At 40.1% G+C, this 24,746-nt stretch overlaps 1 protein-coding gene across 2 annotated transcripts in view; it reads right to left on the bottom strand.

The window, feature by feature from the left end:
* Positions 1–3,457: 3,457 nt before the first annotated feature.
* Positions 3,458–24,746, bottom strand: part of RAD18 (RAD18 E3 ubiquitin protein ligase) — a 97,551-nt gene continuing 76,262 nt past the window's right edge. For both annotated transcript variants that reach the window (XM_043886258.1, XM_043886257.1), the window contains 2 exons: positions 11,818–11,880; positions 3,458–4,316 (listed from right to left, as the gene is read on the bottom strand). In XM_043886258.1, the coding sequence (XP_043742193.1) occupies positions 4,214–4,316; positions 11,818–11,880 (166 nt within the window). In that variant the 3' untranslated portion in view covers positions 3,458–4,213. The remainder of the gene's footprint in view (positions 4,317–11,817; positions 11,881–24,746) is intronic.

Below are 24,746 nucleotides of genomic sequence, written 5' to 3'. Positions count from 1 at the left end.
TTAAATGGAGTATAATACAAAAAAATATTGAATCACTATGTTGTATACCTGAAACTAATGTTGTAAATCAATTTACTTCAATTAAAAAAATGAAAATTAAAAAAATAATAATTTTTAAAAGTAAAGATGGAAAAATGCACTAGCCAAAAATAAGCTGGAAGGAGTATTCTAATGCCAAACTAGGTAGATTTAAGAGCAAAGAATATTAATATAGAAACAGAAGGTCTATTTTGTGGGAAAAAAGTGATGAATTCATCAAGAGGACGTAACAATCTTAAATGTTTATGCCCCTAATAACAAAGCTTCAAAAGACACGAAGCAAAACTGAAGAACTATAAGGAGACACTGACAAATCCACAATTATATTCAAAAATTTCAGTAACTCTCAAAAAATGACAGAATAAGCAGACAAAATTAGCAAGGACAGAGTAGCCTTGAGTAACACTGTCAAGCAACCTGATGCAGCAGAGCATATATTCTTTTCAAGTGCACACTGAACATTTACCAAAAAAGACCATTTTTAGGGCATTAAAAAAAAAGTCTCAATACATGCAAGAGGGTTCAAGTCATAAAAGTTATGGAATTAAATTAGAAATCAATAAAAAAAACCTCTGGAAAATTATCAAACATTTAGAAACTAACACAGCTATATAAAACTCAGCGTCATATAAGAAATCAAAAGGGAAACTGGAAAGTATTTTGAACTGAACGAAAATTAAAACACAGCATACAAAAATTTGTGGAATGCTGTTAAAGCAGTACTTAGGGGAAATCTTATAGCATTAAAAGATTATCTTAAAAAAGAAGGGCTCAAATCAATGACCTAAGCCTTAAGAAGCTACAGAAAAACAAAATGAAACAAATTAAATCCAAAGTAGGCAGCAGAAAGGAAATAATAAAGATCAGAGTGGCAATCAATCAAATAGAAAAGAGCAAAATATTATAGAAATTCAACAAAACCAAGAGTGGTCCCCTGGGACCAATGAAAATAATAAACTTCTAAGCCGTCTGATGAGGAAAAAGAAAGAAAACATTAACTATCAATAACAGAAATGAGAAAAGTGAGAGAGGTTCTCACAAAACTTGTACACAAAAGGGAAAATTATGAGCAACTTCTGCTTATAAATCTGTCAATTTAAATGAAACGGATAGATTCCTCAAAAGACACAAACTACTATAGTTTACTTAAGAAGAAATGGGTAACTTGAATAGTTCCTATATCTGTTAGTTAAGAAATGAAATGTATTGTTAAAATCTATCCACAAAGAAAATGCATATGGCTTCACTGATGAATTCTACTGAACACTTTAGGAATAAATAATACCAGTTCTACACAAACTTCTCCAGAAAACTGAAGAGGAGAAATACTTCCCAGCTCATTCCATGAGGCCAGCATTATCTTAATACCAAAACCAGATAAAGACATCACAAGAAAACTACAGATCAATATTCTTCTGAACATAGATGCAAAAAATTTTAAATGAAATCCAACAGAAATAAAAAGATAACCAGGTAGGGTCTCTCCTACTTCTGTTTTAACATTTATAATCAATCTGTATAATTCATAATATTAACAAACAAAAGAGAGAAAAACTATATGATCACCTCAATAAACACAGAAAAAGCATCTGACAAAATTCAATAACCATTTCTGATTTTTTAAAAATGCTCAGCAAACTAGGGATAGAAGCAAATATTCCAACCTCATTCAAAGCATGCATCTGTTAGAGAATTTATACCCACAATAAAAGGAATCCAGATTGGAAAGTAAGAAATACAACTCTTTACATGATAACATGTTTAGATGATTCTCTATGTAGAAAATCTTATGGAATCTACCAAAAAGTTACCAAACTTCTACAAAGTTAGTTTAGCAAGGTTGTAGGATACATGATTAATATGCAAAACTCAATTTAATCTTTCTAACCTATCAATGCACAGAAACTGAAATTTTAAACACTATCTCTTACAATGCAATAATTTTCTAAAAACCCAATTTTAAAATGGGCAAAATAGCACATTATTCACAATAGTCAGAATGAATCAAGACAACCCAGATACCCATCAGCTGATGAATGATAAACAAAACATGGTATATCCCACACAATGAAATATTATTCAGCAATTAAAAGAAATGAGGGAATGATACATACTACAACATGGATGAACCTTAAATACATTATGCTAAGTGAAAGAAGCCACAGGGTATATGATTCCACTGATTTGAAATGTACAGAATAAGGAAATACAGGGCAAAAGTAGATATTGCCTAGGGCTGAGAAGGATGAGAGAGCTGGGGATAATGAATAAGGGACTAAAACCAACAAAAATGTTCTAAAATTAATTAATGGCAATGGTTGCAGGACTCGAAATATACCAGAAGCCATTGAACTGAAAGTTGTAAATGGGTGAATTGTATGTAAAGTGAGCTATATCTCAATGAAGTTGTTAAAGCAACAAGCAAATGAAGTCGCTGCGGTCTCCAAGGGGCAGGACTCCCAGGAACTGGTCCTGAGCCAGGAATCACCTTGGAAGCCATGGATGAGCCCCAGGTGATGTCTCATCCCCTTTCAACCTCCCCATCCCTCCGTCTCCCTCCATGACAAGCCTCAGAAGCCTAGGTGTTCGTAACTCACCACCTGAGCCCTCAGGAAGGTGGGCGGCAGCTTCAGATCCTCCTCAGCACAGTGCATCAAAGGAACTTGCCGGCAGATGCTCGCAGGGCAGGAACCAACCACTTCAGTCCAGTGATGTAGCGGGATTCTCTGAGGATAGGCAAGGAAATCGCACGCCTCTCCTTCCCCATGAGCCAGTCATCTGGCGCGTGGTGCTGGCTGCCAAGCCAAGATTACAGGGAAGGCCCCCGGCCGCCATTACACACAGCGGAGCACATCTGCCAGCCTGACCGTGGCTCCTGGGAGAGGGTGGGGTGGAGACACCCGAGAGGGAGGCGGGGATGGAGTGCTGCCCCCAACATGCCGAGAGCAGAGCGGGGAGCCCATGGTACCTCCAGGTACCTTACCTGGAATCCTTTCCAGACAAGAGCCCTGCCTGGTGGGTAAGCAGAGAAGAAATCGTGCAACACCAGGCCATCTGGGAGCTGATGGGAGAGCACTTTCCCCCGCAGTCCTTCCTGATTTTAGGTGCTGTTTTATACAGCAGGGCTCCGGCACCTCCTCCGCCCTGAGATGATGGAGCATTGGCCCAGGGCAGGCCCTCCGCCCTGAACCAACACCAGGGTCTCCCTGGACTCTGGTGAGTGACTTTGCTGTCACCAGGACAGTGACAGCCCCAGAGCTGCTGGCACCCGTGACAGGGGACTGGCTCGGAAATGCCAAAACAGGCGTTAGGAGTTCTGGAAGCAACTGGGAACTATGGGACATTTTGCACAGAGAAAACAATTTCTGATCAACCCATCCCAGTGATGTGTAGCTTGTACTCAACTATTCACAGCAGACTGTTTCAAGGACTTTATTTTAAATTGATATAGAGTCTGTTCAGTTACCAAAGCCATTTATTGCATTCTCTCCATTTCATAGCTGGAATTCAAAGTGTTAAAGATTCGATTCACTCAAGTGAAAAAAAAGATCAAGAAATCATCGTAAGAGCTATTTTCTGAAGAATATGCCCAGTATTTTATTGTTCTGTGCCTTTAGATTACAGTACCAACGTCCTACTTCCAGTCAAGTGTGAGACATGGGTCTAACTAAGGACCACATGAAACCTGGGCAACAAACAATCCTGTAACAGCTGTGACATGGGTGTTGGCCTCCAGGCCTCGTGAGTTAGGACACCCTGCTTGCCTTTCCAGAAACGCAGTGGCTCTGGACACCTCAACTGGTCCCTGTGGTAGAGGGACTGAAGGATCCTTTTCTGAACTTGGCTTCTCCATGAAAGAGACAGAAGAATGGCTTAAATGTTAATACACCCTGAAACTTAGAAACAAAAACAAGTCTGTGTCTTCTGCAAAGCTGGTGAACATGTGGATGCCAGTGTTTTTAGAGTGAGATGTTTTAGGGGCAGTGGGTAACTGACTAAGTAAGGATGCTGTGTAAGATTTTTGTTTTCCTGGAAAGGCAGAAAAGACTGAAAATCAGTTAAACATAACATTTAGAATGTAACATCTTCACTTGGGAAATTTATGAATATGAATCTACACGGCAACAAAACACCATCTTCTGATGATTGCACTGGCAAAGTCGGCAAACCCACACTAATTTCTGTTTCGCTTATTTCTTGGCTCAAGCTCAACACTTTCAGCTGACCTTGTGCGACGATTCTGTCTGGGGCTTATTTCTGTGTCTTGAAGATCATTTCTGAAAATGGAAAAAAGAAAATGCCAGCTTAGAAAATGATGATCGTTATTATTCTACAGCAGTTTCTGGTTTATAAGTGCTTTCCCATGTGTTTTTACTGTAATCCTCCAAATAGCCTTCCATTCCACTGACAAGTCTACTATGATAATTATTACTACTTTTATTATTATTCCCACTTTACAACTGAGAAAACAGTGACTTAGCACAGTTCACAGATCCTAAATGACAGAGTTAAGAACTGAATCTCCCTCTCAATCAGAATCTAGCAGTTTTTTGCTTCTGCTTCACATGCAGAAAGCTGCCAAAAAAAAAAAAAAAATGTTTCCATTACAACAAGAGGAAGCCAGAGAGTCTAACAAAATCAAAATTTATCTCAATCCTGTCAGAGAGCTGAGGTTGTAAGGGGACCAAGAAAACAAAGCCCCCTCCCAACAGAGATGGGCCATGCGCATCCCCTCACTTTGGGCAGAGCGCTGGGGGAAAGACGTGGCTGCCATTCAAGTAAGTGGGAAGACAAAAGCAAACTTTCTCTGGATTCTGGAGCACATGCAGAGACCAAACTACATGGAGAAGAACAGGCTCCCAGACTACATGGAAAGAGAAGTCCAGACATCTCAGCGCAACATGGCTTCTATCTGCCCTGCGAGTGGGCTATATGCCACATAAATGACCACCCGCAGCCTGAGGCCAGCCCGGACTGAGAAATCAGAAGCAAATAAAATGGCTGTGGTTTAAGCTTCTAAGTTTCAGGGTGATTTGTTATATGGCAATTAAAAAACTAAACAGAAACTATTTTTGTTCAATTCATTCTGCTTATCTACCACTACATAACAAACCATTCTCAGGAAACAGCACAATTGTTTATTTGGTCATGATTCCAGATCTGGGCAGGGCTCGGAACCGACAGCTGAACTGAGTTTGGAGGATTCACTTCAAGGAAGGCTCACTCGTCCGGTGGCAAGTTGGTGCTGGCTGATGACTAGAAAATTGGCTGGTGAGAGGGCTGCCCCATCCTCCTCCAATTGTCTTCTCCCCATGCCCAGGGCAGGCTTCTCACAGCGGAAGGGCTGGGTCCAAGGGGAAGAATCCGAAAAGTGAGCATTCTGGAAGGACAAGCCCCCCTGTGCAAACACTAACCAAGCTTCTTCTCATATCACATGACCAAGTGCAGAATCAATGTGGGCCTTGAGAGTGTGAGTACTGAAGGGGCGTGATTCACTGCACCCACCAAACTAACCCTAACCCTGGGTGCATTCAGTTGGAAAAATCCATCAAGCTGTGCACTTAAGATGTGTTCACATTAATAATAGTACTTAATAAATAACAATCAATAAAGTCCCCTCCTCCAAAAAGAGACAGCCAAATTATCAAGTCTCAACTAGAAAATATGTTGGGATCATTAGTGTACTGCAAATGACTTCTCATGGGGTTAGGATGAAATGCAGATTACCAATAGAGAAAATGATTCTTCCTTTTCTGATTTTATAACATTAGAAAAAGCTATTTCCTAAAAAAGGATTTTTAAGGCACTAAAAGGTAAAGCACAAGAGATAGAGTTAAAAAAAGATTTATAAGTGGCAATCCTTATCCACCCGGGAGTGTGTTCCGATCCAAAGAATGCTGACTGGCATATTCAATCTCATATGCCTACTGAGTGCCCACCCTGAGACTCCCCTCCCCCAGGCACCGTGCAAGGTGTGGAGCCTAATGAACATCCTCTCTAGGAAGCGAGTCGGGGTTTAAGTGCAGACAGAGTGCTGCAAGATCAAGGGAGCAGTCAGGGGCTCCCGAGCAAAGCTGTCCAGGAAGGAACCACAACTCCTGTGTGGATGAAGAAAGGAGAAAAGGCAACTAAGGTGGAAGCAACAGCAGTATAAGGCAGTATGACTCTGAAGCAGAGATGAGTAGTTCAGCTTGGCTGTACCGAGGAAAGAGGGGTGGGGAAGGACAGTCCAAGAGCCAGCGGGCAGGCTGGGGCCGTAGCTCACAAGTCCCCACAGGACTTTAAACTACCACAGAGAACACAGTGTCTTTCAGGTCTCACTGGCAAAATGAAGCGTACTGACTAGAGGCAGAGAGACAGCCAGCCAGACGGAAGGCTGTGGCAGGAAGCCAGAGAGAAAACAAGGTCTTATGCAGACTCTGGCACAGAGGGGCTGACAGAGTTAGTTCAGGGGTCATCCACAGTCCCGCTCCTCAACGAGGGGACCTCAGAAGCAGCATCAGCAACCCCGGGGAGTGTGTCAAAATGCAAACTCCTGTACCCCAGCCCAAATCTCCAAAATCTCAATCTCGGGGTTCAGTGGAGCCCAATAATCTATTTTAACAAGTCCTCCAAGTGATCTTGATGTACATTTAAGTCTGAGGACAACTTATCCTTAGGGTTTTGCAATCAACTGCATCTGAGATGTAAGAGAGAGTGAGAAGCTGACAATGATTCTTAGGTTTCTGGCTGGAGCAGTGGGGAAGACTGTTGACACCACCGCCCACTGAGGGAAGAGAGAGTGGAGGGGGAGCAGGTCTGAAGAAGGGACTCAGACTCCTGGAGGCAGAAACATCTCCTCCACAATTTCATGTGGAAACTGAAAGCTGGAAACATGACACGTGAAATGATTTACCTGGACCATTTTTCTTCCTATTTTCATCCTATTCAATGTAAATATATCCTGTAGCTCAAATTGGTAAGATGAACCAATAATCATAGATATAAGAACCTGAGACCAACCTACAGAAAGTAGGGTTTTGTTTTGGGTGGGTTTTTTTCTTTTTTTTTTTTTTTCTGCTTATGAAAATACCGCTTTATATGGGGCACTGTGTTACTAAAAGAACCTCTCAATCACTTATGGTATTAGGAGATGTATTCGGACTGAAACAGCATGTTCTAGGACTAATATCTCAAACATGTCACTTGCGGTACCACAACATACCTATAAGCTTTGTTGTTATTGTCCAGTCACTGTAGTGTCCAACTCTTGGTGACCCCATGAACCGTAGCACGCCAGACTTCCCTGTCTGTCATCATCTCCTGGAGCTTGCCCAAACTCATCTCCATTGAGTCAGTGAGGCCATCCAACCATCTCATATTCTGTTGCCTTCTTCTCCTCTTGCCCTCTGTCTTTCCCAGCATCAGGGTATTTTCCAATGACTTGGCTCTTTGCATCAGGTGGCCAAAGTACTGGAGTTTCAGCATCAGCCCTCCCAGTGAGTTTCAGGGCTGATTTCCTTTAGGATTGACTGGTTTGATCTCCTTGCTGTCCAAGGGACTATTAAGAATCTTCTCCACAACCACAGTTTGAAAGTGTCAGTTCTCCGGCACTAAGCCTTCTTTATGGTCCAACTCTCACATTCGTACATGACTACCAGAAAAACCATAACTTTGACTATATGGACCTTTCTCAGCAAAGTGATGTCTCTGCTTTGTGTTGATGTCTCAACACTGTCTAGGTTGGGCATAGCTTTTCTTCCAAGGAGTAAGCGTCTTTTAATTTCATGGCTGCAGTCACCATCCGCAGTGATTTTGGATCCCGAGAAAATAAAATCTGCCACTGTTTCCACTTTTTCCCAATCTATTTCCCATGAAGTGATGGAACCAGATGCCATGATCTTTGTTTTTTGACTGCTAAGTTTTAAGCCAGCTTTTTCACTCCTCTTTCACCCTCATCAAGAGGCTCTTTAGATCCTCTGCACTTTCTGCCATTAAAGTGGTATCATCTGTGTATCTGAGGTTGTTATTTCTCCCAGCAATCTTGACTCCAGCTCGTGAGTCATCCAGCCTGGTATTTCGCATGATGTACTCTGCATATAATAAATAATATACAGCCTTGATGTACTTCTTTCCCAATTTGGAACCAGTGCATTGTTCCATGTCCGGTTCTAATTGTTGCTTCTTGTCCTGGATACAGGTTTCTCAGGAAGCAGGTCAGGTGGTCTGGTATTCCCATCTCTTGAAGAACTTTCCACAGTTTGTTGTGATCCACACAGTCAAAGGCTTTAGCATAGTCAATGAAGCAGAAGTAGATTTTTTTTTTTTTAATTCCCTTGCTTTCTCTAAGATCCAGCAGATGTTGGCAATTTGATCTCTGGTTTCCCTGCCTTTTCTAAATCCAGCTTGAACATCTGGAAGTTCTCGGTTTACATGCTGCAGAAGCCTAGCTTGAAGAATTTTGAGCATAATCTTGATAGCATGTGAAATGAACGCAACTGTACAGTAATTTGAACATTCTTTGTCACTGCCTTTGGGATCAGAATGAAAACTGAACTTCTCCAGTCCTGTGGCCACTACTAAATTTTCCAAATTTGCTGGCATATGGAGTACAGCACTTTAACAGCATCCTCTTTTAGGATTTGAAATAGCTCAGCTGGAATTCCATCACCTCCACTAGCTTTGTTCATAGTGATCCTTCCTAAGGCCCCCTTGACTTCACACTCCAGGATGTCTGGCTCTAGGTGGGTGACCACACGACCGTGGTTATCTAGGTCATTAAGACCTGTTTTGTACAGTTCATTGTATTCTTGCCACCTCTTCTTAATCTCTTCTGAATCTCATGAACAGTATGAAAAGGCCAAAAGCTTAAGATGCATATCTGCAGAGCTATTATTTTGTTGAGAAGTAAAGCTGTGTGGTCCTTTCCTGATTCTGTTTCTAAAGCTGTACTGTGGCATAAGCTGGTTCAAACTGCTCCACGTTCAGCTGAAACCAGGAAGCCTGGATTCTTACCCCAGCAGCGCCACTACCTAGCTGTGAACCTTAACCCTGTCAACTTACCTCTCTGGAGCGCAGTCTCTTTCCCTATAAAATGAAGGGACTGGACTAGACGAGCACTCACATCCTTCCAGGTTTAACAGTGCCTATCTGTGAGGATCAGCGATGGGATTTGTTTTCTAAGTGCTTTCTCATAGTAATGACTTTAAGAGGTTGGTCACCATTGCCAAAAATGGGCTTGGACTCAGGAATTCTGGGTTTAAGCTTGTCACAGCCATTGATGTGAGGGTTTAGTTTAGCATGAACAGGGTGATTCATGGCACAAGAGGAAGTAGTTAGCTAATGAGTGGTCTCTTCTCCCAGAATTCAAAGTTCAGAAATGCTCAGGTGAAAATAAGGCAGCCACAATCTCAAAACACTCATAAAACACTACTGTTTGAGCCACCAAATACCTTTTCCATTCTCCCAGTGATTCAGCTATAATACTACAAAATGTCAGCAGAGTAAGCCTCATTCTTGGGACAGACAATTTAGCTTAATGGTCAAAAAAGTTGAATTTTGACATATTAGATTGAAATCTCAGTTCTACCACTTATCACTTATTATTAACTGACCTTAGGGTAGAGATTTACCTCTTTCAGCCCCAGAGAGGGTTTCAGAAACATGAAGACATCAAGAGCATCAGATTCCGCTAAGAAGTCAAAGGAGATGCGGCCTAACACGTTGTTCTTTGGACTTGGCCACCTGGGCTTGATCCCTGGGTTGGGAATATCCCCTGGAGGAGGGCATGGCAACCCACTCTAGTATTCTTGCCTGGAGAATCCCAGGGACAGGGGAGCCTGGCGGGCTACAGTCCATGGGGTCGCAAAGAGCAGGACACAACTGAGTGACTAGACACAGCACAGCACAAATTGGTCTTCAGTGACTTCAGTAAAGGCTATTTCAGAAGAACCGAGGGGCCTGGCTGAGGATGTTGACGAGTAAGCGAGATGAGGAATGCAAACGGCAAGTAGAGGCTGCCTACTGAGAAAGGCAGGAGAGACACAAGAGCAGCTGCAGGAGGAATCTGAGTGAGAGGGGAGGCTAAGTGTTTAGTTGGCTGGGTTCAAGTTGGGAAAGATTCGCTGAAAACCCAATGAAAGGACTTCCCTGGTGGAGCAGTGCATAAGAATCCACCTGCCGTGTTGGTGGCCTGAGGGCTGAGTTTTTTCACTCCTCTTATTTTGGGTGTTGCTACTCTGCAGCCGATGGGATTTGTGGGCTGGACCAGTGGTGACAGGGTTAGAAAAGGAAATGTAGGAATCTGGCTCTCAGAGACAAGGTTTGCAAACTTGTAAAAATTCCAAGATTTCCTAGAATAAAATAATCCCCAACTGATTTTGAAATTGGATTTTTGTTTAGGATCAAGATTAGGACAAGAATAGGTATGCCTCTTTGGTCTTATGTATCATAAGTACAAACTGTACTTTTTTTGCACATTGGAATAAAGTTATTTCCATCAGCAACAGTCTGTTTTTAACCAATATGAAAAGATTGTTAGACCAAATGTTTATATTCTTGAAGTGTATTTCATCATTGGTTACAGTTTTAAGTGGAAGACGACTGCCTTTTCATAGCCATAAAGTGAATTATAAGTGCTGTTCCAATTCCAACATTTCTTTAGGAATATATTGAAATACCAACAATAGTTTGAATTATGTTCTGTAATAAAGTATCAGTTCTTTTACAATGTAAAAAAAAAAGAAAAGAGAAAAAGAATTTGCCTGCCAATGCAGGGGATACAGGTTCGATCCCTGGTCTGGGAAGATTCCCATGTGCTGTGGAGGAATGAAGCCTGTGTGCCTAGAGATTGTGCTCTGCAACAAGAGAAGCCATTACAATGAGAAGCCCAAGCACCGCAATGAAGAGGAGCCCCTGCTCGCTGCAACTAGAGAAAGCTTGTACACAGCAACGAAGACCCAGTGCAGCCAAAATTAAAAAAATTAAAAAATTAATTAAAAAAAAACAGTGAGAGAGAGAGAGAGAGGAGTGGAGGAGAGAAGCAGAAGTATCTCAACAAGAGCAGAGAGAAGAGGTAATATTCCTGACAAGAGGGCAGGCATGAGGTAGGAAAAAGTGGACTCTATAATACAGGGATAACCCTTTATTATGAAAGGAAGGAATTATAAAAGGAGGAATAAAATATGTATAAAAACAGGCAGATTTATACATTCGATGTTGGAAGGGTAAGGAATCCCACACAACAGCTTCTATTTCCTCTACCAAAGAAGAGACAAGGTCTTCAGTGAGGCTCGAGTCACTGAGACCTGAGAAGGGTGCGAATAATCTCTGTGAAGAACAAGACAAAGAAATAATCACAGAAACAGTAAAAGCGCTAGGCAGCTGTGAGGGCCCACTTGGGGCGTGATCGTCCTGAAACTGCAGTGGAACAAATCTGCCTGGATGAACTACAATCTTATGACTAGTAACATTTAGGGAAGGATTAGAAGTTTTCTAAAGACTCTAAACCAGTGCTTAAGGCCTGACTGTTAAGTCTGGACTATAAGTTGCCCACTGGAACAATTTACCTTTAGAAAAACAACTTCTGACAAGTAACCAGCGTTATTAAGCTAGGATTCCATTTCTACGCAGAAATATACAGAAACAAGTAGTGAACCGGAAATCTTTACCTTGAGATGCATGAATTACTACTTTCTTAAGTCAGTAAGCACAAATATTCTTTGGTTTGCAAATCAATTGTATAGAACCATAATTTATCAGGTTAAAGTACATGAGTATTTAGTGATGACGAGAACTCACTTATGTGATGCTTCCCAGGCTTCTTCTTCTTCTAGAAGATCTCTTATGATGTCTGAACTGGAACTAAAAGGATATGTAAGTCAATATTGCCTGATAATAAAAAGACTGTGCTTCCATTTATATAAAATTATAAAAAATGCAACCTAATCAAAGGTGACAGAAAGCAAATGAGCAGACCAGTGGTTACCCGCGGGGGGTGGGCAAGGAGGGACTACAAAATGGCACAAGAAAACTTTGAAAGTGATGGACAGTCATCATCATCTTCCTTGAGTAGATGACACCACAGTACACATGTGACAAACTCATCAAACTGTGTGCTTTAAGTATTTGCAGTTTAAAATGTCTATTGACAGAAGAATGTATAAAGAAGATGGGGTACATATATACAACGGAATATTATCAGCTACTAAAAGAATAAAACCATGCCATTTGTAGCAACATGGATGGACCTAGAGAGTGTCATACTGAGAAAAATAAGTCAGACAGAGAAGAAGAAACACCGTATCATGTCCCTTATATGTGGAATCTAAAAAGAAATGATACAAATAAACTTACTTATAAAACAGAAACAGATTGAGAGACTTCAAGAAGGAGCTTATGGTTGCTGGGGGGGAAGGATGGGGAAGGGATAATTATGGAGTTTGGGATGGACGGGTACACACTGCTATATTTAAAATGGATAACCAACAAGGACCTACTGTACAGCACATGGAACTCTGTTCAATGTTATAAGGCAGCCCGGATGAAAGGGGAGTTTGGGGTACATGTATTTGTATGGTTGAGCCCCTTGCCATTTACCTGAAACTATCACAATATTGCTTGTTAATAGGCTATATCCCAATACAAAATAAAAAGTTAACAGATAAAATAAATAAATATTTGCAGTTTATTATACATCAATTCAATGAAGCTGTGTTAAAAAAAACTTAATTAGTAATAATGAAAAAAAATCACTAAAGCTTAAATAAATCCCTTAATAAAAAACCTGAATTCAAATGGAATATAATCATGAGCCTTTTCAATTTCAATTTATGGTAACCAAAGATCAAAGTATGTCTTAAAAACTGCATTTTAATGATGAAATTCACAAGAGATATTAAGTTCCTTAGTGGCTGTTAGTCCCTTTGTACCCAGATAAAGTACAATGTAATTAATTTGAACTGTACTTAAGTAATCAAATAAAGTATAATGTAATTAATTTGAACTGTACTTATACTGTAATTTGTTATAATGCAACGTAAAGTGCTATGTAATCTTTGGCCGATCTGTGCAAAGGGGCCAAATCAATAGAGTAGAGAGGGCATGTATTATTTCTTTAAAAGAAAAATGCTTTGAGGCTTTAGGCCTACCAAATATATATAAAATGTACATGAATATAAAAAAGCATTTCTTTAGACATCCAAGACACAGAATGTCATGGGCATTGTATGAGACAAATTATAAATAGTCATCACAATCCCCAGGGTAGAGAAGGTTCAAACAAAGGAATAACTCTCTCTCAGGCAAGACACAACAGGTGTGGAACTGTTAGTGCCAGTCTTATTTCTAGTGATATTCTCACAGACAACAAAAGTTTAAAAATTATGAATATTTAAAGTACCAATGAATCATTCTCACCCACTTCTGACAAACTGCTTTGAAGCAGTGTTTGCCTACGACTCCTGAACAAAAAAATAAAAAGGGCAACAGTCAATAAACACAGCTCTGTACCAAATATTTTACTCAAGGGGTTCCCCCAATTCAGGACACTCAAGGAGCTACACACAGGGCGCCCCTGACCATCATTTGTCATCCAGCACTATCCCCCAACCAATTCCCTCCCACTAGGTGGCAAAATTGCTCCTACTGAGAACTCACGAGCCTGGGGAAATGGGGGAAAGGGGTGGTCATACAGCTGTGGGTCCTTGTAGGTATCACATCACTAGAAAAACAGTAAAGTCAGCTTCTTGCTGACATCCTCTCCCCAGTAGACACATACAATTTTTTTTAAACAGGAAGGTTACAGAGCATCCCCACTATTCCAGCTAAGCAAACAGGATGGCCAAGCCTGTCAAATAACATACTAGTCTGAGATCAATTTACTTCTGGGCTTTCAAATCACTAGCGCAAATAACTGATTTATTGAAGGAAAATATCTGCAGTGTATTAATGATACAAACCTAACAGGTTTTTGCTACACTACCTCAATGAGAACAGATGGTGGAGGAGGCATACAAAACACACATCTCAGAAGTGGTATACAATCTCTTCTTCCTCTGCTACTTCATGACCACCGACCAACATCATGCATGGCTGCTTGAATTCCTCAATTCTCATACCTTTCCTTCTATTCCAGCTTGTCACTAACCTGATGATAATCAAATCACTAAACTGAATGATACAAAGTTTGGGAGGTCTGACGTTTACCTAAAATGAAGTTTCAGCATATTTTGCTGTATCTGCTGTTCCAATTCAAGTCACCACTACTAAGAAACTGCGAGTTGATGCTGACTAATACAACTAAAATAGCAGACAGCAATGTCCATTCCTTTTGAGAAGACAATGTGCATGCATGCTCAGTCATTCACTCCTGTCCAACTCTTTGCAACCCCATACACTACAGCCCGCCAGGCTCCTCTGTCCATGGAATTTTTCAGGCAAGAATACTGGAATGGGTTGCCATTTCCTACTCCAGGGGATGTTCCTGACAGAGGGATTGAACCCACATTTCCTGGTATTGGCAGGTGGATTCTTTACCACTGTGCCACCTGGGAAGCCTCTTAAGGAAATGTACTTACTATATTCTACTCAAAAGCCACATTCCTGAAATTAAACACCAAGTTTCACAAACAGGATTTTACAAAGAGACTACTGGGTAAAACAGGCAGTGTTACTAAATGACCACTCTCAGATCTCCTCCTTGTGGACAGCAGTAATTAGTATCTTTAAAATCTTAGTCATTTTAATATGGCTTGGAGATCAAAAATTCCTTTCACACACTTTCAAGATATCTAAACAATCCTCCATAAGAGAAAATAACTACTCACTCTGGTACACCCAGAGTCAGGGCATGCACAAGCCTACACAGGCTATAGTTCTTAATTCTCAGACAAGAACTTTTTTCAGAGTAAATTTCAGATTCCCTACAATTTAAATTTGAAACAGTCCAACAGATCATGATTTAAGAGTGGAGTATGGAACCTGAAAGTTACAGCTTGCTGTGGAAGGGTATTCAAATCACGCTCTCTGATGTCACCATCCAGACAAGGCTAGAGTGGATATGATTATACAAACCAATACACAAGACAAAGATTCACAGGCAAAAAATATGAATCCTGAATTTTATGGAATCCCACCCCCTAATTCGGAAAGAGTCTAATAGATCTATTTGAAACACCCACACTTAATTTTTCATACCATTTAGATTTCATTTTCAGCTCAAACTTTCAAAAGTGTAAGCTTAGCTATTTTTTGTTTGCTGGCTGGTGGTTGGTCTTTGTCCTAGTTGGTCTTCCTATAATTTATTCTTGTCATTCTCTGATCAAAAGAAGTGGCATAACATCTTACCAGGTGAAGGAAATAATTTCTTTGCTTATTTTTCTTGCAGCATCTTATTTCATTCTACCCATGAAGATTTTACACTAAAGCTGAAAAGTGACATACCAAATACCTCTGGCAATATTATGACTGGTCATACTACACAGAAGAAAAAAATCAGATTTACATATTAGACAAAGTTAAGGTTTCAGTCCTATTTCTGTCACTTAGCATGTAATCCTGGGCAAGTTACTTAATCTTTCCTCAATATCCTCATCTCTAAAGTCAGGATCAAAAAAACATATAGTTTCAACTCTTTGTGACCCCTTGAACTACAGCCCACCAGGCTCCTCTGTCCAGGAATTCTCCAGGCAAGACTACTGGAGTGGATTGCCATTCCCTTCTTCAGTGGATCTTCCCAACCCAGGGACTGAACTTGAGTCTCCTTCATTGCAGGCAGATTCTTTACCAACTGAGCCACCAGGGAAGCCCATATACAGTTCACAGGAATACTATAAAGATTAATCAATATAATACATAGAATGTTCAGTATACAGCTTGACTCATACTTAAGTGTTCAATAAATATTGCGTCCATTTTCATAAACCAGATGTGGGTCTGAATTACCTAAATAACTGCCTCAGCACCATGCTTCAATTTGCCCTAGGAGACCAGATAACCGTGTGCTGTTTTAATCTTTGATTTCTACTGTTTCTATGACATCAGGGTGCAAATTCATCAAAACTTGATGTTTATCCACCATGGCAGGTACACAAGATACTGTGAGGTAGATAAAATGCAAACATCTGCTATAAAAGTCCTGTGGATTAAAGATTAATTACAAATGGAATTTTTCTATTATCTAATAGCTACTCTCTCTCAATTCCCACCTCCCCCTCCAAGTCTCTGCTTATAATTATGGCATTAATTTGAGCATGGTTGAGTACATTCAACAAAAACAAAAACAAAAACCTCTTTAAGGGCCAATCACTGGAGGACCATAAAAGCCTACCAGACAACAGAACTTAAATAAATGCTACCAGCTCCACGAATCCTTTCTCAAACTCCCTTTTCAAATAATCTGTTCTGTAGGGTAAGCAACAGCTTATGTGCTGAATATTTGAGCAGTTGGCTGACAATATTAGAATAGTAAACATTCTAGGTCAAAAACAAAAAAATCACTCAGTGACAAAACCAAAAATTACTATTTTGTTAGCAACTATTCGGAGAAGACAATGGCACCCCACTCCAGTACTCTTGCCTGGAAAATCCCATGGACGCAGGAGCCTGGTGGGCTGCAGTCCATGGGGTCGCTAAGAGTCGGCCACAACTGAGTGACTTCACTTTCACTTTTCACTTTCATGCACTGGAGAAGGAAATGGCAACCCACTCCAGTGTTCTTGCCTGGAGAATCCCAGGGACGGGGGAGCCTGGTGGGCTGCCGTCTATGGGGTCGCACAGAGTCGGACACGACTGAAGAGACTTAGCAGCAGTAGCAGCAGCAGCATTATTACTTCTACAAATCATTGTGATGACTAGATTATATAATTAGCTTTAATTCATATTAGAACCATAGGTTTCACATCCAGTTGACAGGTGGACAAAGGCTCAGATAAAGTAAAGAGAACAGAGGGATGTTTTCATGCTCTCTACTAGATCTAGAAAAAGATAAAATGAAGAAAGCTTCAAATTCAAATACAAGAAAAAGAGAACACCAGAAAGAATTTATTTATCAAGAAATACATGGAAAATCCTTAATAAGAGATGAAACCAAACCATAACTAAATTTATGTTCAATTTACAAAGACTTCACAATCTTTAATCACCTCATTTGCTTTTCAGAATCACCTAGGGAGAATGGCAGGCACCAACACTATCATTCCATTTTATCAACAAGGAAACTGAACCCCAGGGTCAATGATTCAATAATCTACTATGTGCCAGGCATCCTGATAAAGGAACAAAGCCATGACTGAGCTGATGAACAACGAAGATGCACAGCTAGGTACAGGGATCTGATGGACACGTGTAAATTTCAAGGACTTGATGTCATAGTATCTGAGGAGAAGATAGCACTGCCCCCAGAACAATGCCTGAAGGACTGCAGATCTCATGTACCATTCAGTTTAAGTCCTTTTGAAAAAGCAAAAGGTACAGGATTCCAGGTTCCCACATTTTCCCTAGAAACTTTCAACAATCAAAATTCACCACCTGGAACAAGATGAACCATTAAACTTTCTGGGGTATTCTGAAGTTCAGAAATGTTCCCGGGGTGGGGGTAGAGGGAGCCTCAGGGGGAAGGCTGTAATAAAATACAAAACAGTAATGCATATTAGTGGAAAAAGTATATTTTGTAGCAACAAAAATGCATATTTTGTGGCAACATTAAATTCATTCTACAATACATTATTACAGTTAAAAACCAAATGGGTTAACTTTCCAAAGCAATTAAAAAATTTTTTTTAAATAGCAAAGCTATCACTGAATTATAGTAAGATACTTCTTAGGATCAGTTACTTTGACAATGTTTTCCTTAGATACTGTTTTCTCTTAATTTGAACAGAACCTATTCAACAGTTTTCCTAATAATCCCAATGCCTTCTAAATTACAAAATCCCATTACTATATTTGTCTTACCTTACTGCCTGCATCACCAAACTTCATTAACCAGTTTATAATAATGATACTGATAAAGACGATGATTTCCAAAACTTTACCGTAAAGTACTTACTCTCTTTTTTTTTTTACTAAAGTAGATTCATAATCTTTGCATGTTTCAAAATCAAAATGACATAAGAATATGTACACTAAGAGGTCTCACAGGGAGGTCTCTGTCCCTTTCAATCTGTTCCCCTCTATTTCCAACAAATAATCACTTAGTAGTTTGTTTTTTCTTCAGATGTTTCTTTATGCAAAACCAAACAAACATAAGTATATCCAGTTCCTCTCCTTTTAGAAAAGAAACAGAATGCTATCTATGCCATTCTGAATTCTGGTCTTTTCACTTACAAACATACCCTGGAAATCTCTCCACGTCAGTATGCAGAGATTTTCCTTTTAGAACTATCACATAGGATCTTATTGTGTGGATGTACTGGAGTTAAATCAATCAGCCCCAATGATGAATACTCATAGGGATTTCCAGCCTTCTGTTATGATAAACAATGACTTGATGAATAACCCTGCATGTAGTCATTTGTACGCTGCAAGTATACCCATAGGGCAAATTCATGAGAATACTGTGTAAAAGGCCAAACAACAGGACCTTTGGTTGATCTCACCAGATTCTTCACCTTAGGGACTGTATTATGCAGCATTTCAACCAGTAATAAGTGAGAATGTGTCTTTCCCCATAGCCTTACTGCAGAGTCTATTATCAGCAAATGTTAACTTGTCTGCCAACCTTACGACACAATCCCAGAAAAACAAACAACCCAATCAAAAAGTGGGCAAAAGATATAAACAGACATTTCTTGAAAGAAGACATACAGATGGCTATTAAACACACAAAAAGATGTTCAACATCATTCATTATCAGAGAAATGCAAATCAACTTACAATGAGATATCACCTCACACTGGTCAGAATGGCCATCATCAAAGAATCCATAATAACAACAAATGCTGGAAAGGGTGTGGAAAAAAGGGAAACTTAATGGCAACCCACTCCAGTACTCTTGCCTGGAGAATCCCATGGACGGAGGAGCCTGGTAGGCTTCAGTCCACGGGGTCACAAAGAGTCGGACACGACTGAGCGACTTCACTTTCACTTTCACTATGGAAGACAGTATGGAGATTCCTTAAAAAACTAGGAATAAAACTACTATATGACCCAACAATCCCACTACTAGGCATATACTTTGAGGAAACCAAAATTGAAAAAGATACATGTACCCCAATGTTCACTGCAGCACTATCTACAATAGCTAGGACATGGAAACAACTTAGATGCCCATCAACAGATGAATGGATAAAGAAGCTGTGGTACATATATATATATAGAATCTAGAAAGATGGTACTGATGAACCTGTTTGCGGGGCAGCAATGGAGACGCAGACATGGAGAACAGACATACGGACACAAGCAGCGAGAGGAAGGAGCGCGGGACGAATGGAGAAAGTAGCATGGAGACACATACACCACCATATGTAAAACGGATAGCCAACGGGAATTTGCTGCATGACTCGCGGACCTCAAACCAGGGCTCTGCAACAACCTAGAGGCGTGGGAAGGAGGGGGAGGTGGGAGGGAGGAGCCAGAGGGAGGGGACATGTGTATACCTATGGCTGATTCATGTCAATGTATGGCAGAAATACGATTTTGTCAACTAATTATCCTTCAATTAAAAATAAATTTTAAAAATTAAAAAAAAAGATGTTTGCCAACCTAACAGGTAAGAAATGAATATAATTTGCATTACTCTTTGGGCAAACTGTCTGTTCAAGACTTTTGCCCATTCTTCTTTTTTGAGTTTGTGGTCCTTTCCTTCTCAGTCTCTAGGTGCTCAAAAAGAATATAAAAATCTTGTATGTTTTTTAAAAGTTTCTACTAAACTTCTACACATGAGAAGAAAATATATTAGCATGACTTCTTTCATTGTCAAAAACATTTCTAAGTTAATCTTTGAAAGTTACACATGTTTGACGTTTTTCTTAGTTGATGAATAAGAATTCCAGAGCAAGCATCTACTCTATGGGCAATCCTCACTATCAGGTGATGCCACAAAACTTAGGATCGAAATGTTCTGTTTCCCACTCTCAAAGACTCACACCTCAAATTGCCCACCTGCCAACCCACCCCCACTCTCAGCTGGTGGAACTGCCTCAACCATATTAAGAAGATGAAAGCAGGGGAGTTCCCTGGTGGCCTAGTGGTTAGGACTCTGGGCTTTCACTGCCAAAGCTGGGGTTCAACACTTTGCTGAGGAACTGAGATAGAAGCCATGCAGTGCAGCCAAAAATTTAAAAAAGGGAAGGGGGACAGATAAAAGCAATCTGGCAGGAACTTGCTGCACCTGCATCTGAAGCTATCCTGTCTTCCTTGCTGTTTCTATGGGTGAATCAACCCTGCCCCTAACAAAGGCCAACCCTTCCACTTGCTCCCACCTCATGCCCCCTCAGGACTTTACTCGGGCAACTGGCTCCCACTCCTCATCACTGTCCCCTTCTCAGCCACACATTCCCACTGACTCCTCTGTGGTTCCTCCACATCCAGGCCTAATCTCCACCACCCTGCACAGCAGAAGTTCCTGAGAGCTGGCAGCAGTCATCCCCAAGATTCCCCTCAATGTACACGAGTCAGGCTTCCAGGGAACCTTTCTCTCAAGACCACTGCCAAGACCTTCATGCTGCCCAAGCCCACAGTCCCTGCTCCAGTTCTGTCTGATTTGACTTCTCATCTGTTTTCTTCTGTCAGCTTCCATGGCATCACCATGTCCTAGTTCTTTTCATCCCCCACTAGTCTTTTTCTCCCTGAATCTCCTTTGCTCAGTCTTTTCTAAACGTTTCTACTTTCTAAGTCAGAGGTGAGAGAGGGTTCAGTCTGAAGTTCCTTTTTCTTTTTCTGCACACCCGCACTACTGGCTCTCAGCCAATACCATGCCTTTATGTGTATCTCGAACCTTGATTTTTTCCCATACCTCCACCTCCTTGTTTATCTCTACTTCGTTATTCCACAGGCCCAAAACAAAACCCCTGATTACCAACACTCCCTCAACACACCCCAACCTCTGGACAAACTTTCTCCTACCCTTTCTCAAATTTCCCATTTTACTTAGTAAGTACCACCACCCACCCAGCTGCCAAAGCCAAAATGTAGCATTCATTCTCAAGGCTGAGCTTTTCCTGTCTTAAACTACCTACACATTCTGTCTATCCAATCTCCAAAATATAGGCCCAATCCCACCTATTTCTAATCTGACTATGATTGTCCCAATCCACTCTACCATGAACCTTGGAAAGGACTGGACAAAAGCCTAACTGGTCTCCCTGCTGCCACTTGTTTCACCTCTAATCCCCGTCCGCTCTTCACAGCATCTAGAGTCATTCTTTTAAACCAGAGAAGCCAGACCACATTGTATCAGATCAATACTGATAAATCAAGTTGATCCCCACAATAATTTATAGATTGAATTTAACCTCAATCAAAATTCCAGGAGAATTTTTCTTTCTTTTCTAGCAACTGCTAAGTTGATTTTAAAGTTTATATAGAGATGCAAAAGGACCTGGAATAGCCAAAACAACTTTTAAGCCCATGGCAGCACCTCTGGCCTCCAGCATCAATCATCTCGCTGATAAAAGTGTGTGACCACAGATAGCATCTTCTCTTATGTGGCAAGAAAAGGATTAGGAAATGTAGTATTAAAGAGAGAATCATACCTTTTTAGGTCAGTCACTTTAAATTCTCATAAAAAAGGAAAGAAAAGTACCACATATTTTTTTTTCAAGGAACAGAAATTAGGTTAATTCTAAACATTGGAGTCCTCTTGGCCCTATGGAAAAAAATTCAATTTCAAAATATAATCAAACGTGTGCTTGTGTTTAACTTAAGGGAAAAAAAGAAAAAGAAAAATGAAGACATCAATTGTGAGTCTAATGTAAGGAAAAACATTTTTTAATTAGCAAAATTTCCACAGCTACAACTAGATACAGAGTCAAACTCTGAAGTTAAGGGGCACAGGGCCAAAATCATGATGCTTCATTTTGTTCTGACTCAACTATTAGCAGCATAAAGGACCAACATAAATAAAACCCCAGTACTAGAAGACAAGGAGATCATATAGTAACAGGTTACAATACTCAGTCTTGTAAGGAGAAACAAATTACAAGACAATATCTCAAAGACGAAAATTTCCTCTGCACTTAAGAAGCATTCATTTGATTACAAGTTTCTTTCCTAGTAAGAGGCAGAGTGTGAAGCTCACGACGGAAGCAGCATGTCCTCTGCACGGCCAGGCCAACCTCTACATCATCTACCTGGCTGCCCATCCTGAAGACCCACGTTCAACTGTGCAAACATGGGGTGTCTGGCCAATACCAACCACCAAATCATAGAAATGCAGTACCAAGTCAAAGTTCAGACCGTAAAACTCTAGTCTTACAATCTGCTCAGGGGGGAGGAAAACTTTATACCGCAGGGTTTCAGGCAGTGGACACTGAATTGCCCTGTGTCTCAGTTCCCACAAAAATGAGATATCAGACCAAATGATACAGTGTATGAGAATTATCCCCGCAACTATATTTACTCCAAACTTTAATGTTGATACATACTTTTAATTTTTTTATTGTATTATTATCCATACTCCAATAACAAGATGTAAATAGCTCTAACAAAATGTGCTTACCAGGGCAAGGGAAGCATAGTAAGAAGCACATATTAATGAAATCTTAAGGCTTCTACAACTGAATTCTGCAGAATTATCTAAAACAAATAACAAGCCTCTTCATTTGAGGCCCATCATATTTTAAGGCCTGACTCTCTCTGAGATACAAGAACAATGTGTACTATTTATGTGGTAAAATCAATAGGAGTAAGCAAAATCAGCAATTCAATATGTACCCATGTTCTAGAATGTGACTATTTGTGTGGGAGTAAAGAGAACAGGGGAAGAAGTGCAAATTAACATTGCATGTCCTTCTAACGGGGCCACTATATAATCCAGCATCTAAACCCAGTCACCTGGGAGAGTGGTAGAGAATACTTCTAACAGATACCAAGACAAGAAGTGGAAATCAGCTGCTCTCAGAGAAACCAGAACATATGGCCATTCTGTGTCTAACTCACATTTTAAATAATTCCCTTAAAGTGCTATTCTACTAACGAAGGAATCAATGGTGCCCAAGATAAAAATTCTGATGCAACTCATGCTGTAATGGGCAAAAATCTGGACTGAGAGTTACTGACTTCACCTCTATTCAGTGAATGACTCGAGATAGGTCACATCACCTCTCCAGGCCTCCGTTTCCTTACCTGTGATATGAAGCTACTATATTGAGTGATTTCTCAATGTATCTTTGAAATTGAAAATGTTTGTATTTTATCCTAACGTGCCTTTTTCCCAGGTTCCAAAGGTCTCCAGGGAGATCCCAAAACATCTGTTCTGCTGATTTAAAGGCATAGATGGTATAAAATAAGAAAGCAGGAAAAACACTCTGACTTTAACTTTCAAGTTGACTATAACAAATTGTAAACTTGATCAATTCACTGAAAAACAAAATTCCAATAACTTGATGTGAACATTACATATCATTTCTAGTCCATCCAATTTCATTTACCACAACAAGGCCAAAGGACTCTGATTCTGACATTTTGTTTTAAACTAGAGAAAGCTCCTAACTGGCTGCCTACATTTGGTGGGTCTTGGAATGCTGATCCAAAGTAATTATTGATTGCATGTCTAACGTTTAGAAGGAAATGGTAGTTCCTTCAAGGCCTCATACTTACTCTGCACCAAGCATTCTGAAAAACACATTCTCATCTACTCCTTTTTTTTTTTTTTAAAATGAAGAACTAAATTCTGAACAGGTCAAGATTATACTGGAGTTTTATGAATCAAGTCAAACACACCCAGAAGCATATGAGACAAGAATTCCTCTATACTTTAGAAAATGTCTGAAAAATTAAAAAGGGAAACACACTTTAAAAAACTTCAACCTTAAGCAAACTGCAAGTATTACTGCGTCATGCCAACTCAAACTCTCAGCATTACAGTCATCATACCAAACCCCGGGTGATAATCAGATACTGTATAAGCTATGACAATGGATGCATCATGTGGTAAGTGTGGAACCCGGAAGGAACTGCCGATTCCTACAAGCAGTTTAGATACACAAGTTATCTTCCATTGTGGAATTGCAGAACTCTCTCCTCAGAAAGAAAACTGAAGGCACAAAGGTCCTTTTACAGAGACCTTTATATCATGGCAGCTCATGAATCTGGTGAAAACAGAGAAGAATATTTGCCACCTAGGACTGACTCAGAATGCTGAAAATACATGAATGTATTATAAAGCAAAAATGTGAAAGGCTACTACAAAGAAGTCCATCAGATCATCCAATGAAAATGCATGATTAAAAAAAAACCCAAAAGGTGTCAATATGAAGTGTCTGAGAGTAGAAGAAATCCTCATTATGTAACAGCAAATATCCTTTGCCAGTGAGAACCGGAGAAAAGATAAAAACTACCTGTACTTTCACATTGTTCTAGGAGGATCACTATTCAAATCATTTGTACAAGTATATATTCACTAATAAAAAACGGTAACTGAAGAAGATGAGGCCTATTGCAAATCGTCCATGTTTTCTCTTCTGATGAAATGTAAAGGCTGGGTGGGCTACATCCTCTGAGGAAATCACTCTATAAAGTAAAAGTATTAGTACAAGAAAGCAAAGCTGGTAAAACAAGTAAGACAACAG

This window comes from Cervus elaphus, chromosome 24 (assembly GCF_910594005.1).
Source record: "Cervus elaphus chromosome 24, mCerEla1.1, whole genome shotgun sequence".
In the NCBI taxonomy this organism is placed as follows: Eukaryota; Metazoa; Chordata; class Mammalia; order Artiodactyla; family Cervidae; genus Cervus; species Cervus elaphus.
This window is presented reverse-complemented; position numbering and strand designations above follow the sequence as displayed.